This window comes from Ricinus communis, chromosome 2, assembly GCF_019578655.1.
Source record: "Ricinus communis isolate WT05 ecotype wild-type chromosome 2, ASM1957865v1, whole genome shotgun sequence".
Classification (NCBI taxonomy): Eukaryota; Viridiplantae; Streptophyta; class Magnoliopsida; order Malpighiales; family Euphorbiaceae; genus Ricinus; species Ricinus communis.
This window is the reverse complement of record NC_063257.1, coordinates 11577003-11594758: the sequence shown is the minus strand read 5'-3', so window position 1 is coordinate 11594758 and position 17756 is coordinate 11577003. Positions and strand designations below refer to the sequence as shown.

Sequence of the window (17756 nt, the reverse complement as noted above, 5' to 3'; positions counted from 1 at the left end):
AGACTACAGATTCTGGTCGCTAATGTGGCGCTAAATTTAGAGATATATTAGAGACTATATCTTGTGGTATCTTTTTATCACTATTTAAAAATTTTATTTTAGCATTTATATGTTATTTTACTATTATATTTTTTATTATTATTTTTCTATATTTTTTTATTTTTTATTATAATAATTATATATATATATATATATATATATATATATTCAGTTATTGTTATTTTTTATTTTTAATTAAATTTGTTTATGATTATATATGAATATATAATTTATAATTATATAATAAAATATTTATATATACATTTATAGAGGCTAGAGACCACATGAGATGTGGTAGCTAACCCAAAAAGAAAGATTGTAATTGCGTTTAGGTTAGAAACCACCTTAGCGACCACATGACCTGGTCGCTACCCAGTATATGTAAAACGGTAAAAAATTTGGCGTTTTTGTTTAATGAAAACAAAATAGAGACTCTTGTAGCGATCACAAGATATGGTCACTAAGATTTATAGTTGAATCAAATTTATTTTAGAAAAAAATAGATTAAATAATGAACTGAAAATGATAAAATGAAAAATGAATAGGTAATAAGATGGTGGAGGAAAAGAAATCCCATTCAAGGAAGAAGAATGAAAAAAAAAAAAAAAAGTAAAAAAATGTGTTTTGATTTAGTTGATAAGTAAGGTTAAAATGGAAACTTTTGGGAGCCAAACAATGTGTTTCTGATGTAGAGCTACATGTATAAACAAATCAAGCTCCGGGTGCCACGTCTGAAGGCAAGCAAATTAACCAGTAGAAAGAAAGCCAGAGATGATCGCTTATAGTATAATTCATGGTAAACATATGCAGATTATGAAGAGACTGAATAATCTTCTTAAGAGGAGGAGGAGAAGAATCTAAGGAAGAGTAAAAGTTGAAACTTTGTTTTATGCAAAAATGATTCAATATATTCTCATAAACAAACAGCTCCTCAAAAATTATTTAGGAAATTACTGCAGGACAGTTTGAAAACTAAACATGTCTCTCAATTGCTTAGCATAATCTGAACAATGGAAGCAGCCACAATGGAGACATCATGCACCAAGCTGTTCATTTCAGAAATCGGCGACGCTGATTTGCATGAAGAGAATTCGTCCTCACAGGACATGGCTTCAGTAGCAGCATCAAAACTGCCTTCTTCTGCAAACTTATAGTTACCTTTTTTCAGACCTTGCAAGGCCTGAGGAACATCTGCTTTGAGGATGCTATTATAACGCTCAGCACAAGCTTTTAATCCTTCTCGCTTCTTATGGCTGAGGCCTTTACTATGTTCAAGTAGTTCATTAATACGATGAAGGGTATGTGTTGCCTTTGCTTCAATGGTGAAAACCATGATCCTGGCTAGATCTTTAACATCAACATCCTTGCCCTGAGTGTGTGCTAAAAAAGATGACACGCAGAGTTCGTAACACGGTGTTTGCCTGCAGGTTCTATCTATCAAATTGGTGCCAAGAATGCTTGGAATTGCAGCATGAACTGCACGGAAGATGATGGTTAAAGAGTAAAAGAAGAGTCTTCATTACTTTTGTTAGGGAAAGAGATGGAATGGGTTTTCTTAAGCTACTGAAAACAGAAGAGAATTGGATTTGCAGCCCTTTCTTGGGTTTGGAAGTGGATTTATATGAGCAAAATGCTACTCTTACTCCAACATTTGAGGAGAGTTCATAGATCATAGATTCTTTTTCTTTTTCCCTCACTGTGGAAAACAGGAAAATGCTCCAAACAAGTGTTATTAAGAATTGGTCAGAGCATTTCATTTCTTCCGCAGAGAAAAAAAAATCTGTTCACTTCCATTTGAATCTTTCATTTCCTCTGACTCGATAAATTATCTTTCAAAATATCTTTAGTAACTGTGTGTCCTCAAATTTTGGAGGAGCAAGTTACATTCTTCAATTTTCCCCTATAAAAATCAACAAAACCCAATTCATAGAACAATCAAACTCAACTACTACAGTTCTTTCTAAGTATCCAATTCTTCCTACAAAAAGAAAAAATGAAGAGTTTTCTTTTAGTCTTTGTTTTTATCTTCCCTGTTATTAATGCTGCAATTCCAAGCATTTTTGGCAGCAACTTGATAGAGAAAACCTGCAGAAAGACGCCCTATTATCAACTTTGCATTTCGACGCTTGTATCCAACCCTCACAGCTTTGATGCTGACATTGAAGGTCTAGCTAAGATCATGGTTCATACCATTGATGCGAAAGCGACTCACACCCTTAACAGAATCAATGAACTACTTGAACAAAGTCAAAGAGGCAGCAGAAGCCATGACCAGAAGGAGCAACAAGAACTAAGAGATTGTGCTGATCGTTACAATGAGATTCTGAAAGGAGATGTGCCTCAGGCTATGCAAGCTTTGCACAAAGGCAATTTCAGGTCTGCCAAAGAAAGAACCTTTGATGCTGCTGCAGAGGCCATCTCCTGTGAAGAAGAATTCTCTGGACAGTCTCCACTTTCTGATATGAATATGAAGGTGCATGATATCTCGGTTGTTGCTGCATCCATTCTTAAGCAAATCCACAGAAACAGAGACTTCTAAACACCCTTTCTGCTTCTTTCTTTTCTTTTCTTTTCTTTTTTTTTCCTTAGAAAGGAAATCGGGCAATAATGTTACTTTGCTTTGCTTAGCAAGTTTTTGAGAGTTGTAGTTTAATGTTTGATAGAATAAATCCCATTGTTAGTTGATTATTCCACTTGATTGCTAGTGGTTGCTTATATAGTTTGACAGTTCCTTTAGAAAAGAGAAACAAGAAAAGTAAAAGAAAAATTGGCACTTCAGAGTAAAAGTCACAGTACATGTAATAGGCCGTAATAATCCCCTTTACAACTTTTAGATGTTCCCTGATAACCAGGTGCTTTGGTCAGTGATGGTACGAACTACAACAATATCTATATATATATACAGGAGCAATGATTTTCAAGTTCTTTTATGAAGATTTTCTATCAGCTATCAGCAAACTTTTCTTTTTAACAGGCTGATACAAACTATATCATCAGTGGATATAATTCATCTTATCCTGATTGAATTCAAATGAAATTATTAGATCTCATGTAGAGTCAGTCAACCTGAAAAAATGAAACATAAACTGCAGATATGCAAATTATACAAGAAAAAAGAAGTTAGAGCAGTAGTCCTGTCCTTCTGGCTAATTGCTCTTCAATGGAAAGCAAAATGCTCAAACTCTCCCACCACTTAATTATTTTAGCACCAGGTTATCTATATACAACCATTATTGCATCTTAAAAGAAATATTGAAAATGATGTGGAAATCTGATAAGTTGAGCAAAATATAGTTCCACACGTTTATAATTCTAATGCTTGGAGAAATATCACATCAGACATATCCATGGGAGTCCACTTTCTATTGAGAAGGTGCTTGAAACTTTTATAATCAATTATCAGACATACATTACCTCCAAAATGGACTATGAGCAAATTGCTCACATAACAATGACAATAAAGGATTATGCATGGCATTTATACATTTACTTGAAATTTACCTTATTTTTCATCCAATTCTTCACACTATTGCTTCTTGATAAGTTCAAGAAAATTGTATGAATAATTAGCCGCCACTGATGGGAGGAATAATCGCCAATTCATCTTTTTCTCTAACAATCGCTGACTCAGTTGTGTATTCCTCATTTAGAGCAAGAACTATGCAGCGACGAATCTCTTCCAAACTGGGGAATTGTGCAACAAGCTTATTCAAACAATCATTCGTAGTACTACCAGATGATACCTCTAATGGCATCTCTGACAAGCCAGTTAGATCCCGTGCTCTGGCAAAGAACAAGACTTTTATTTTAATGGATGAACCATTACTTTCCACATGTTTACTTTCGATATTTCCAGACTTCAAATTCATAGTATCCATAATTTATTAAGGATTAATGCAAGTGAAACATGTATCTGCATAAGTAACATACAATGTCAGTCATGAAAGAATTGCAAGCTTTCAATTTGGTGAAGAGCACAAGGAAAACAGAGAAGTAGACAGAGGGACAGTGAAGAAACTTACGGCAATGCTGAATGACATTGAATCTGAACCAAAATCAACTAGTGATGCTCTTTGTATGATTATGAGCTAAAAGAATTAAAAGGTTATGAGCTATAAATTGGCTCACAACTTAAAGAATTCAAACACTGTCAAGCTTGACCATAGCACTCACATTGTCATTATCCATTCAAATTATTCTTCACTTAATATATAAGAACATTCATCTACATTATCATTCTTCTTCATTTGCATAAATTTTTAGTCAAACAATATTCAAGGGTTTTACACTCTATAAGTCCAGTATAACGAGTAGAATTCAGGATTATTACATGCTCCACTTGTGCACCTAGTCTCTTAGAAGAGTTTCATTGTCTTTATCTTGCATACGAGAGAATCACCATACCTTGGTGAAACAACCTGTTTCACTTCACTATTTCAGAGTGTGATTAGTTGTCCTCATACCAGAACAGTTTGATCACTCTTATCACATATCACATATATTCCACTAACTTCCTCATCCATCAGCCTAATAACAATCACCACAAGAAGCTAGCCAATACTAATAGGACAGACGTATGCAAGCACCTTATAAGCACAAACCTATGAAATACTAACTTCACCTATTCTTTACAAAAGCAATTCAAGACAGTAGTTTTTAATCTGCCTCATAGATCACAAATTAGGAAAAGATCAGAGATGGGTTGGTAGAGTGTAACAAAAAGTAACAGAGAATACTATTACTAGGTGTCTGATTCAAACCTCAGATCCTTGAACACCTAATTAATATGGACCTGCACATATCAGTAAGTAAGAATACGCCTCCACCGCATGCCCAAGGCGATATAAGTAATGGCAAAAAACCTCCTAAATACTCTGTCTGCAAGAGTCTATGAAACAAATATTGGAACTAGTTACATAAGCTAAAGCCAGATCATCAGCCAAACCAACTTAATTTCGAATAAATACTATTAAAGAAAGTAAAGCCATGAATTTAATAAACTAATGAACAAAAATTACAGCAATACAATGCTACTATCACTTGGAGTATAAATCAGCTGAAGCTAAATAATAAATCACACTCTAAGTTCAGTATCAACCCCTGGATTCTGAAACTTCTATTGAAAATTCAAATCCACAGTGCCAAGTTCACACTATAAATTCAATCTTCTATTGACTAGGGAGACCCAATTGAGCAAAGTTAAATGTAAGTTATTCATGAGCTCTAATCAATTGTACCCATTCATAAACTTACAAAGGAAAAAAGAAAATCAAAAAGCAAATAAATGGTTCAATCATGAAGTTAAGTAAATCATGAAACAGATGAAAATGGAAAGAGAGAAATACCATTAAAATGAGGAGAGAAAGAAGAGTCGCAAGGCTAGTTTGATTGTTTGACTGTAGAAATAGTTGATCTGGTCAGAGGGATTCTTTATCGATCAGTACCACCATTACCATATATTAAAATACAAAAGAGAAAACCCAAAAAGGAAAGTACCTATGAAATTGAGTTCTGGCCAGGAATGTTATCCAATCACTGTCAAATTCAAGCACGAAGCTGGATTAGCTAAACTAAAATGGGACCCTAGAGGGGCCGTTCGTTGGTCCGGGCACTTCGAGTGAGAATTTCAGGCTTGAAAATAGGGTTATCCGACCCCGCTTGAATATTTTTAAAATAGACTTAATTATAAAAACAAATTATATTTATACTTACTAAACAGAAAAAGATTTAGCAATTGCATAACTAATATCTTTGTCATTTAAGCACTAATATTCTATTAATGAGTTACCAATTTCATTTTTTATTATTAATATTATCGTTGAAGGGCATAAAATTAATAAAAAATTTAAAATTAAATAAACAACTCTGTTGATTCAAATTTTTTACTAAAATTTATGTTATATCAGTAAAATTTAATAAATAATTTTATTAAAAATAAAATTGAATTGATTTGAAATATATGATATTAAAATTAAAAATTAATTCAAAATTTAATAACAGTGCAAATATAAATTTTTGACAATTAAATTTTTTAAATACTATAAACACATTTAAACATACTTTTGAAGGGAAGAGATTTTAAGTTCATTTAATAGGTAAAAAATAAATAAATTCTTATAACAAATATAAATAAATAGTTATCCTATTGTATAGCTCATCACAATTAGTCTTTTATGAATTTAAAAAAATATATATATGTATTGTTAAAAGAAAAAGAGAAATTCTTAACCAATTTCTTCGTAATAATTTGTAAAGTGAGTTTTCTTTTCCCGGTTGGACTGTTAAATAATCCCAGCAACTATGAAATTCATTTTAAGTCGAGTAACGCGTTAGTTATAGCACTGCACGAGTCGATACGCCCAGCGCCCAGTATCCATCGCCCAGTATCCATCGTTTACGGCTAAGACTCCTGGGGTATCTAATCCCATTCGCTCCCTAGCTTTCGTCTCTCTTAAGTGTATTTCATCTTAGTTTCAAAGAATTTTATTTTTTTAAGTTTTTCTCTCTTTATTGTACCTTCAAAAAGAAAGGTGCAGTTACAGACTTAATCTCCCAGTCTAAAAAATTGAGAGATTGATAATAATAGATAAAAAATGGCCAGTTAAATTTAAATGCCTGCCCTAAAATGCCAACAAGTAATTCTCATATGAGAAAATGGAGGCCGACATGTTTTATTATTGAACTGCCAACAAATTAGTACCAAGTGCCAACAAATGGATCCTGAAATATCTCCAATTGCATTTCAACTTTCTTCCTGTTTCTCATCTCCACTGTTAATTTCAACTTACTTTGCAAGGAGGTAATGGAGAACCGCACAAGCAATCATTCCCAACAAATGCACTTGCAGAGAATTTTGTTGCTGGAATCTGTCCGCAAAGATGGTTATAACTCAAATTCAAGCTTTCCAGTCCAGTAACATTCTTGGGTATTTTCCCATACACCAAATTCCTTGACAAATCCAACTTCTTTAATGTATTAACAATCCTCAACTTACCCAAATCAAACTTCAACTTGTTCTTTGATGCCCAGAACCCAACCAAGAAATCTGTCTTGTTTAGTAACCAAATTGGACTACCTGAGATGTTATTCTCAGATAGATCAATGTAATCATAGAAATAAGTCTCCTTTGGCTTCCAGTCATTTAAGTTCATCTTGATCCCACATTTTGCTAACTTGAGAGAGTAAATGATAGGAGAGGAAGTGACCCAATTGGGTATTTGCTTAAGATGGAATCTATTATAAGACAAATCAAGAGATTCTATTCCTTTTACATTCATTACAGGAAATGGGTCTGTAAGAGAATTATGAGAAAGGTCAAGATTGAAGATTTTTGTTAGATTACCAAAACTTTTTGGCACTGTTCCTGTCAAGTTGTTCCATGAAAGATCTAGTGTGTCTAGTGCTTGCAAAGATCCAAGAAAGTTTGGAATTTGCCCTGATAATGCATTGTGGCCTAGTTCAAGATAGGCTAAGTTTGGTGCCAGTGATGATAATGAAGCTGGGATTTTACCAGAAAGTTTGTTGTGGGAAAGTTCAATAATTCTAAGATTAGTGAATGAGGAGAAAAAATCAGGAATTGGACCTGAAAGTTGGTTGTTTTTGAGACTCAGAAATGTCAAGCTCTTTAGCTTGTTAATTCCAACAGGAATTGTACCAGTAAGAAAATTGTTACCCAATTTCAGTTGGCTCAACTTGGTTAACTTGGATATTGAACTGGGAATTGGCCCAGTGAACTGGTTCCCAGCTAAACTGAATGCCTCCAGTTGGGTTAACCTGCCTATGTTACTGGGTAATTGACCAGAAAGTTTATTGTTTTCTATATACACGAATTTGAGTTTGGGTAACCTGAATAACACATCCGGAAATTTACCCGTGATGTTTCTCAAGTTCATCAAGTAAATACCATCAAGATTCTGGACTTTAACTAAAGATGGTGAGATTGTACCCGACAAGAAGCTATTAGGTTTTTCAAGCTGTCCGGAGAGCCATATTGCAGTGACCCGGTTGCCGACGAGACAAGTTATCCCCTCCCAGCTGCAGCAATCGGTGCCGGGCTTCCAAGAGATGAGGATACCGGAAGGATCATGGGTGATACTAGATTTTAAAGCCAAGAGACCCGCTTCATCATCAACGTGACAGGCAGCTGATGTGAGTGTGAGGGAGTGAAGAGCAAGAAGAACAGAGAGGAAGAAGATGACAGGGAAGAGCTTCATGAATAGTATTGAGAGAGGAAGGCGCGGAATTAATTGGGAAATGAGAATGGCTGCCAAGGATGGAGCTTTCCTGAAGGTGGGTGTTCTCTATGTAAAGTCCAGCTTTTATCACTGGAAAGCTAGAAATCCATGAGCCTGAGCTGTTTTCTTTTTCACTTATCCAATTCAAATTCATTGAGTGCTGTGCTGCAGACATGCATTGAATTTGGTATTCTGGAAGTTGCTGCTACGCATTAGATTTGGAGTTGGGGCATATGGCAAGTTGTGATGGTGTGCTAAAAAATAAATAAATAAATAAATAATAGAACGCATAATTTGACTTTATTCAAATAATTTATTATACCATCACTAAAACTTGTGTTTTATGCACTTTAATTTCTACTTTTCACCTTTTATGCCCTTTTACCTTCTATTTTAATCCATTATCTTACTTTAATTTATTTCTTTTTTCCTTCGGCATTCTTGTCTATTTTCTTATTTTACAAATTTTGATATAGTAGTTATTTATTTAAATATTATACTACTGTTGTAATTATCTTAATTTAAATAATAATTAAATTTATAATTTAATATATTTTTTATATTTATAATATTTCATAAATAATAATATATTAGATATTTCTAAATTTATTCTTCAATCTTTTGGTACTTTGGAAATCTATTACTACAGTGATATAAAAATTATTTTAAAATACTTTCTTATCATAAACATTTTTAAAGTACTTATTAATTAATTAATACTATTATATAAATTAATACTATAATATAATTTATATTACTATATTTTAAGATAAAAAATATCTTATATTTAACAAATTATCTGTTAATTAACATAATATTAAAAATATTATCTAAAATATTATTTTTTATAATTAAACTTATTTAATTATCTATAGGTTTGATATATAAGCGAGGACATACATCGAATTTAAATAAATTTTTTTTATTATTTATATATTCGATATATTACTAGATAAATTTCTACATATAATCTTTTTAAAATAAAAAATACAGTTCTAACTTTTAAATTAAAAAAATATTTATAACCAATACAGTAATAAATAATAGTCATGTAATATGTGAATAAATAACTAATATATATAAGAACATATGATTTTTCTTCTCAGTCTCCATGTCTCATCCTGTCATAAAGAAGCCAAAAAGAAGAAGCCATTTGTTTCAGGAGAAAACTAATGGCAACTCTCATACACTTTAAAGCCACCAGCTAATCTTTTTTTTTTTTTTTTCTATTTTTTTCTTCTAAAAGAAAGGCACAAATTAAAATTGAATAGACAGTTTCACTGGATTATGGTATCGATTCTTGGGAGGAAGAAACCAACACCGGATCAGTTCCTTATATAATTCTAAACCAAATTCAAAATCAAAGACCAATTTTCAGGTTCAGTCTGCCAGAACTAATAGTAATTGAAGTTTATGGTTTCTATATGGAGAAATTGCTATTAATTTTTAAGATAAAATTGAAAAAAAATAATGATTTGGTGCTTTTATATTTAAAAAGTGAAGATATTTTTCGAATTAAAAATATAGTATGTATTTTTTAAAATATTTTTAAATATATTTAATATTTTTTATTTTTTATTTTTTAAATATTAATAGACATAAAATATCTAATAAAATAAATATTTTTAATTTATTTAGTATCTAATTAGATATTTTATAATTATTACAAATTGTTAAAATATATTTTTAATTTTAATCAAATTAAAAAAATAATTTTTTAAAATAAGATTTTAATATATTTATAAATTTTTTAACACATTCACATTACTTATAAAATTATAATTTAGTAATAGTATATATTTAATACATACAAAATTATATAAAAAATAATAAAAATATGAATATGTATCTAAAAAATATTAAAAAAATAAAACACGTGATATTTTTTTAATACGAAAAATAACTCTGTTTTCTAAATAAAAAAATGTGAAAACATCATTTTTTTTTTAACTTTATTTTTATTTTTATTAGCATTTTCTTTATCTTATAAACTTTTTCCTTTAAATCGTTATTGGTATAAAGGTGGAGAATGCAATAACACCATCATTTTAGTGAGATTATAATAAGATTGCATTATGGTGACACCAAAAAGAAGCAACATTGATTTAGAAATGTTTCCTAAGGCTTATAATTTTGGAAAGAGTATAAAAAGATGATGTTTTGGTTGTATGATAAAAAAAATATTATGTGATTTATTTGTTTTAATGTTATTATTATTTTATAAACTAATATTTTTAAATTTTATGATTTAATATCAATATAATACTTATTTTTAATAATATAATTAGTTATTAACTGTATTGAACTAATGGTAATGGTAAATAAAATTAGTATATACATTATAATTTTATTAGAAATGAAATGAAATAATTTTTAAATAAAATTATAGTATTTTTAAGAGTGTTCTTATAGTTAATTTGATGAGAAATTATATGTAAAATGATTTTATTATTAAAATTTAATATTTTACTAACATTTTATTATAAAATAATGATGATATTAGGTATTAAAATAAGTAAAATATGGGATATTTTTTGTTTGGAAAAAAACTATAATTGCTTAAGTGTAAAATTGCCAAGGTATATAATTTTTGCAAGAATTGGGAGAAGGATAAGATTTGGTAAATGAGAATGAGTGGACGATGAGCAAAGCAGGAAGATCCATCAGCCATGACCTCACTACCGCACGTGCTGAGTCATAGGGGCTGCACCGCACCCACTGGTCAAGGTCGTCGGTTAGGCCAACCCAAGTCAAAGCTCTCCTCCACATGACAAATTATCAGCTTGGGGCAGAGCCAGGACCTGGACCTAGAGTACCACTATGAATGCATCTCTAAGAAAAAGAGTTGGAAGGGACCCAGAAATAAAAGAGGATTTTTTTAGAAATATCTTAAATTAATAAAAGATATTATTATTACTGTGTAAATTTTCTTTTAAATACAGTATATGATTATTTTTAATTTTTTTCGATTGCTTTTGATTTTTTCAGTTGTTTTATCAAAAAACAACCAATTCCGTATTTTTTAAAAGAATTAACAAGTTTTATTTTTAATATTTTTATATGGTAAAAATAAAAAAAGTTTTACACCTTATTTTTAATAAAAAATAAAAAAATTAATAATTTTGTTATTTTTCTTAAAATAAATTGCTCCAATTAATTTAGAGTAAAAGAAAGTGTTACTATAATATGAGATTTTTTTTTTTTGGTAAAGATATCAAGATTTTGTGAACACCACACTTTAACATACATCTCATGTATATAAAAGATCAATCATACGCCTATCTATCACTTCAAAAAAGTTTTTATGGAGGTGATGGATTGTGGGCCTATGATCTCTTGGGAGATAATGATATAAATAATTATTATAATCTATATTTTATTTTATATCAGAAATGAGAATGCTTATTCTAATGATTCTCATATCAGAACTCAAGCAAGATAAATCCTCAAGCCAAGACTAGATAGAGCACCTTTGTCATGAGAGGTCTTTTGTGCTCTTTGGATTCTTATAAGCAGAGTTAGTCCTTTTGAATCATAGAAGAACGATCGCAAGCAAATAAATTTCATAACCAATGGATCGAGAAGAAGAGATGAAAAATTTAGAAAGCCATGAGAAGAATATTATATTGATAGATGAAAGAAAAACTTGCGTTTTCCATTACTCTCGACTTCTGTTTATATAGAGGAGCCTAAATATAACAAGACAGAAAAGATAAGGTGGGAAACTTATCTTTTACACATGTCTTCCTAAGAAGAAAAGATGAGATTTCCCACTTACAGAAGGATAAGTCCTATTATTTTTCTAAAAAGACAGAAAATAATACACTTACATAGAGATATCACATGCAGAAATGTAGAAAATAATACACCTAATAGGACGAAAAAGATAAGATTGGAATCTTGTCCTTTTACACCTTACATTTTGAATTATAGAGGAGAGAGGGCGTCCTTATTGCTAGCAAAAAGATGAGACATCACGGACCACTATTATCATCCATGGGCTGAGAATCTTGCATAATGGCATCTTTTTGTTCAGTGGTCAGACTTGGATTATCTAGTGGAGTCGGAAGTATAGGTAAAGTGGATTGTTCAATTATGGAGTGTTCAGTCCATAGATATCCATTGTAAGTGCAGAAAAGTGGTGTAGAAACATTGGTCCTTCCTAAATCATTTCTTAGTTGTAGAGTGAGCTTCAAATCCCTTGTTATTGGCGGAGGAGCAAGATGTAAGGGCATTTCAATTGTTCTCCAATAATGACAAATGTTTTGGGTGGCATAGGTGTTTTCTAAGAGCTTAAAGTAAGGCCTGTGAAGAATATAGATGTCATGATATCCTGAAGCCTTGAAGTCATTATCTGTGAACAATTTGTTTTCATGAATGATTTTGAGGAGATCCTTTTTCCATTGGTATGGGGTTTTGAACCAAGTGAGATATTTCCATGGATATGTTCCTGCATTTGTATCAATATTGAAAAAGTATAGGAGGTCCATGACTGGTACTTCTATAGCATGATAACAAAATATGGAAAGACACCATAGAAACCATAATTCACTTTCAATTTATGGATGGATAGGAGAAAGGTGATAGATTAAGCACCAAGGGTAATCTGGATAAAAGAAATTGGGTTGGATGGGTAGTGAGAAAGTCTATTGGATGGTTGCCAAATAATGAACATCATATTTTTTGGCAAAATTGTTGACCTGTTTGGTTGTGAGATTAGTGAGAAGGTCTGGTGGTGAGGGAGGTTGCAGAGGGTTTTTTGAGGATGAAGAGGCCATGAAGATTATCGGAAGATTAACTGTTGAGGCGAGGAGGACAATAGGTTGGTGTTTTGGTTGTGGCTTTGACAGTCTGGATAAGAAATCTGGGATGAGGTTTCTTGTTCCTTTTATATGCTGAACTTTCAGAATCATACTTGCTAAACCATGATTTTAATCTCAATAATTGAGGTTCTGGTAAGGTCTTTTGGTTGGACTCAAGGATTTTTGAAAAATGAAGAGTTATCCATTCGAACCAAGAAGTGTTAACCAATCAGGAAAAACTTAAACTTTTTTATCCCGTATTTGACTGCCAGAATCTCTTTATATGTTGAATGGTAATGCCTTTCAGATGGAGAAAATTGTCCTGATGCATAACCACATAGTTGTTCCTTGTTATTGAGATTTTCAAGAAGAATTGCCCCCCATGCATGATTGGATGCGTCAGTCTGTAGGATAAGATGTCCTGTAGACGGAATGGTAAGGGGTGGAGGATTGTGAACCAATTCTTTTAGTCTCTTGACAGCTGTTGTTTGTTCTGTTCCCCAAGGGGGAGGGTCCTTTTTGAGCATTTTGGAAAGATGACATGTGTAACTGGATAGGTGTGGTATGACTGACATAGTTGAGTATCCCAAGAAATTGCTGAATTTGCTTTACAGAGAGATTCTCATCTGGAAAATAATCAAGCTCTTTTGTCAACTATGGACCATACGTGTATTAGCCGTCTTTAAAATGCATGCTAAGGAACTCTATCTCTTGCTGGCCAATAATACTCTTTTTCTCTGAAAGCATGATTCCATACTTTTGGATGATAGCAAGGAATTGTTCCAGGTGTTGATGATGTTCCTCAGCTGTCCCTGAGAATAAGAGAATGTCATCAATATAGATAAGGGAAGAGTAGAGGATAGGCCCAAAGATTTCTATCATTGTTTTTTGGAACTGAGAAGGGGCTGTTTTGAGCCCAAAAGGCATGACTGTCCATTGATATTGGGCGTTTGGGATACAAAAAGCTGTTTTGTATCTTTCTGAGGGATGGATACCCAATTGCCAAAATCCAGCATTGAGATCAAATTTTGAATAGAATTGGGCCTTTTAAATGTGAACTTTTAGGTTCGAAATGCGAGGAAGAGGAAATTTATTGTCTTGCAAAAAATGATTCAGAGGCTTGTAATCAATAACAAGTCTATTTTTCTCTCTTAGCTTTTCAGATCTTTTTTCCACATAAAAGGCTTGACAGGCCCATTGTGAGGTTGTGAGCTCGATGAGGCCTTGTTGTAGCAGAGTCAGGCATTCCGATCTGGTAAGGGCTAGATCTGTAGGAGACATTCCTAGATGGGTGGCTTTTGTTGGGTTGATATCTTCATTGAGCTTGAAAGGAAGGCTTATATAGAACTAGGGATTTTTCCACAAGGGTAGAGGGTGTTGAAAATGTGAATGGGATTCTGGACAAAAAGGAAGGAATTTTTCTTTATATTACAGGAATGGTGGTTCTGTGTCTACTATAGTGAACATATTAGATGTATCTGTGTATGGACAAAATTGCCTCTTGAACTTTATTCTATTGAGAAGAATTTGAAGCCTTTGAGCTTGATGATAAACATCAAAACCTATTAAGAGGTCTTTATTTGGGAGATCTGAGCAATGATATGCGTCCATACCACACAATCAGGAAAGAACTGTATTCTGATTTTTTTATTTTGTGATCAGGGTAGTCTTGAATGTTTGGCCATTTGCTGCTTTAAAAAACTGAATATGAGATTTCCAGTATTCAGATGGGAGGACTTCAGGATTCATCATGCTTCTTTGAGCTCCAGTGTCAAAGAAAACTATAATTAGAACAGGTTTTGCATACCTTGAAGGTAAGACTTGTATAGGAACATAAGGAACTGGAGGAATCTTAGTAACAAGTTGAGATAACTTAGGAACTGGAGATGGAGAAAAATGGTACTGCATCACATTTGTCAAAATGTCCTTCTATTCTTTTGAGGAGAGACTGATCATCAGAATTGAAATTTCATTATCATCAGAATCTGAAGAGGACTCTTCTGAATATTCAGTAGAGTCTGAATATTCTTCTTCTATTCCAAAGAGACTTTCTGGAGTGAGATCGTCTTGTTCTGATAAGAGAGACTCTATATCTTCTTCAAATGAACCTGGTAGAGATATGGACATGCTAACTTGCTGGACCATTCTTGTTGACTTTTCCAGATTTTGAGGCCAATCCTTAGCATAATGCCCTTTCTTTCGGCAGATGTAGCATCTGTCTGATTTGTGGCCTTGATTCCTCTTTTTCCGAAAATACCTAAATCTTTTTGTATGTGGCCTTTTCCCTATGAATTCTTTGCTTCTGTTGCGAGGGTACTTTTGGGAATGGTGTTTGATTTTCTTCTTGTGACTGGAGCAGACACAATTGGAGGCCTTGCATTTAATCTTGAGGTGGCTTTTGTTACAGGCCTTTTGAACAATCAAATCTCGTTGAGATAGTCTTTTGAACAATTCTTGCTGGTCACATAATCACTTGAGGAGAGAGTGAACTGCCAGATCTCTCCAAGAGTAATAGAGGTAACTGGCTTCTTTGTTCCGACGATCATGTTGTTGACTTCTAGTTGTATCTCATCTGGTAATGAGGTGATAAAAGTATATTTCAATGTATTATCGTCGTCGTGCCCTCCAATGACATAATATAATTTATACATGGCAGAATAATGTCTTTCCAGATCATTGATTTTCAATGAACAATATTTTCGATCAAAGTATTTCTGTTTTTGTTATCGTATAATGAGATCATAACTTCCAAGGAACTGATTATGGAGGACTGTGACCGCAGCTGATGGAGTTGGCAAAGTCACAAATTGGAGTCTGGTATACTCAGGCTGTGACTGGAACCAATCCCCTAAACTGCCTGTGAATCTCATGACAAATTCAGCAAGAACCTTTTTAAGTATGGCACCATCAAAAGTCATTTGAAGATCAATCCATGCCAAAAATTTATAAATTTTATCTCTCCATTTTTATGGAGGCAAATCATCAAAGGTGAACCAAGGTCCCGTGTCAGTTTTCGGTTTTGACCTTGGGTATGAAGCTCCAGTAGGAATAAAATATGATTGTGCATCCTCTGTGCATCTTCAGGCTCCACTACTTCTAGATTGGGCTCAGTAGTAGAGGTGTTCATGAGAATTTCTGTTATATCAGCAATCTTAGAGGTATTTGAAGAAGAATCATAATCATAAGGGCTGATTAGTGATTGGTCTGGCAATTTATTTTCTTTAGAGACTGGAGGATGAGATATTTTCTTTTGTTGGGTTATGGAGCCTTTTGGGTATAGATGTGAGAAAGTACCAAAGGGTTGGTAAAGAGTTCCTTCTTATTCTGGCTCTGGGAGGAAAGGAAATGCAGAATAGTATGAGGGAGTAATTACAGAAGATGTAGAGGCTGCTGATGTAAAGGAAGGGACTGTAGAAGACTGATCTTTTCTAAGGTCATGTTCAATTTGATCAATCTGCCTTTTGCGCCTTGTAATTTCTTTTTCCTTTTGGATGAAAGCTGGTGTAATCGGTTGGGGAACTCGAAGCTCTCTATCCAAGGCTTAATATTTGGCGGTTAGAGAGGAATATAGTTGGAGTACTTCTTGAGAGAAGGTATCCAACTTCTGGTCCAACTTGTGAGCCTAATGGAGAGCCTGATCTAATTTTCCATCTATCTTCTTTAAATAAGAATTCTGAACTATGGAATTAGAAGTCTGCCAATTTAGTACTTCTTTTGATGGAGTGAGAGGCTTTATGGATCCTGATGGAGTAATCCTTGAGGGGAGGATCTCCGATCTTTTATTTTCAGACTTCCATAGGGGAGGGAAATCTTCAGGCTGGAACATGAAACAACTTTGGATTGTCTAGGGTGGTTGAACTGCTGGTAAATCAAAGTAAATCTCCTATCTGCAAGTAGTAGAAGGCTTCTGCCCAAAAATAATTCTCTTTTGAGCCAAAAGTACCTTCATCTCATCGAAGGTGATGTCAAGGACAGTCTTTCCTTCTTTTGCAAGAAGTTTTAAGGCTTCCTTATACATAGGAAGAAGAGATTTATCATGTTTTTCTTTTTATTTTTTGTGGATGCCAATCTAAGGACCGTCTGGATCTCGGTCATCTGGCCTTGGTTCCGTGACTGAATACGGAGTTTCTGGAGACATGACTCTTGGAGTTTTCTCAGAGTGTTGAAAACATGGTTCAGCAAAATCGAGATCATCTCTGCAGGTGCATCCTGATTTACACATTCCTGGGTCAACATCCGAGATGAAGTGTCCCTTAATCCTAGGAGTATAGATATGATATCCAGAGGACTGAAAAGAATGAATAGGGATCTTTTCTCTAGGTCCGGACACAGGCTGAATCATCGAAGCCTAGAAAATAGAAGGAGCATAAGAAGATTCTTCCGTTTTTTTTGAAAATTATTTCAGTACCATCCTTTTATGTGACAAAAAAAGGATCAGTAGCCTGAACAGGCTTGGCTTGAGATGCCTGGAGTTTCTCATAATTTGTCACCCATTCAGTGGGAATTAACTTCTGCAGATCTTCTTTTTCCAGCTGCCTTGGGGCCTGGACTATTGTAGGGATTTAGCCAGAGTTAGCCATGACAAACAAAGCATCAGAGGAGGCTTGGAAGCTTGGGATTTTTAGATTAAAGGCATGGTCCTGAAGTCTGTAGACAATCTGGTGGTGTAGGATCGCAGAAA

At 33.3% G+C, this 17756-nt stretch overlaps 5 protein-coding genes across 6 annotated transcripts; 1 reads left to right on the top strand and 4 right to left on the bottom strand.

The window, feature by feature from the left end:
* Positions 1 to 761: 761 nt before the first annotated feature.
* On the bottom strand, positions 762 to 1829 carry LOC8277154 (cell wall / vacuolar inhibitor of fructosidase 1). Its single transcript, XM_048371369.1, has one exon. The coding sequence runs from the start codon at positions 1370 to 1372 to the stop codon at positions 1025 to 1027; it is 348 nt and encodes a 115-aa protein (XP_048227326.1). The 5' UTR covers positions 1373 to 1829; the 3' UTR covers positions 762 to 1024.
* Positions 1830 to 1955: 126 nt separating this feature from the next.
* LOC8277153 (cell wall / vacuolar inhibitor of fructosidase 1) lies at positions 1956 to 2727 on the top strand. Its single transcript, XM_002525455.4, has one exon. The coding sequence runs from the start codon at positions 2033 to 2035 to the stop codon at positions 2576 to 2578; it is 546 nt and encodes a 181-aa protein (XP_002525501.1). The 5' UTR covers positions 1956 to 2032; the 3' UTR covers positions 2579 to 2727.
* A 591-nt stretch (positions 2728 to 3318) lies between these two features.
* LOC8277152 (molybdopterin synthase sulfur carrier subunit) lies at positions 3319 to 5832 on the bottom strand. Of its 2 annotated transcripts, none has more exons than XM_015723231.3 (3): positions 5536 to 5832; positions 5385 to 5435; positions 3319 to 3952 (listed from the first exon to the last, which is right to left on the bottom strand). In XM_015723231.3, exon 3 carries the CDS (start codon positions 3915 to 3917, stop codon positions 3606 to 3608), a length of 312 nt encoding a protein of 103 aa, XP_015578717.1. In that variant the 5' UTR covers positions 3918 to 3952; positions 5385 to 5435; positions 5536 to 5832; the 3' UTR covers positions 3319 to 3605. The 2 variants fall into 2 exon arrangements, with proteins under 2 accessions (XP_015578717.1, XP_015578716.1); XM_015723230.3 differs by having other exon boundaries at positions 5385 to 5452; positions 5536 to 5830.
* Positions 5833 to 6686: 854 nt separating this feature from the next.
* Positions 6687 to 8488, bottom strand: LOC8277151 (MDIS1-interacting receptor like kinase 2). The gene has a single exon (XM_002525453.4). The coding sequence runs from the start codon at positions 8250 to 8252 to the stop codon at positions 6819 to 6821; it is 1434 nt and encodes a 477-aa protein (XP_002525499.1). The 5' UTR covers positions 8253 to 8488; the 3' UTR covers positions 6687 to 6818.
* Positions 8489 to 13296: 4808 nt separating this feature from the next.
* On the bottom strand, positions 13297 to 15220 carry LOC125369256. Its single transcript, XM_048371266.1, has 3 exons — positions 15025 to 15220; positions 13804 to 13887; positions 13297 to 13643 (listed from the first exon to the last, which is right to left on the bottom strand). Exons 1-3 carry the CDS (start codon positions 15218 to 15220, stop codon positions 13297 to 13299), a joined length of 627 nt encoding a protein of 208 aa, XP_048227223.1.
* Between the last annotated feature and the right edge of the window lie 2536 nt (positions 15221 to 17756).

What these genes read in the sequence shown, in the direction of transcription:
- LOC8277153 (XM_002525455.4), top strand. Translation starts at nt 2,033, where the DNA reads ATGAAGAGTTTTCTTTTAGTCTTTGTTTTTATCTTCCCTGTTATTAAT.
- LOC125369256 (XM_048371266.1), bottom strand. Translation starts at nt 15,220, where the DNA reads ATGGTCCAGCAAGTTAGCATGTCCATATCTCTACCAGGTTCATTTGAA. An exon ending in AATTTCAATTCTGATGATCA is followed by an intron (nt 13,888 to 15,024) that starts GTCTCTCCTCAA and finishes TCTTATTCTCAG; the next exon opens with GGACAGCTGAGGAACATCAT. An exon ending in CATGCTTTCAGAGAAAAAGA is followed by an intron (nt 13,644 to 13,803) that starts GTATTATTGGCC and finishes CAACTATGTCAG; the next exon opens with TCATACCACACCTATCCAGT.
- LOC8277151 (XM_002525453.4), bottom strand. Translation starts at nt 8,252, where the DNA reads ATGAAGCTCTTCCCTGTCATCTTCTTCCTCTCTGTTCTTCTTGCTCTT.
- LOC8277152 (XM_015723231.3), bottom strand. Translation starts at nt 3,917, where the DNA reads ATGGATACTATGAATTTGAAGTCTGGAAATATCGAAAGTAAACATGTG.
- LOC8277154 (XM_048371369.1), bottom strand. Translation starts at nt 1,372, where the DNA reads ATGGTTTTCACCATTGAAGCAAAGGCAACACATACCCTTCATCGTATT.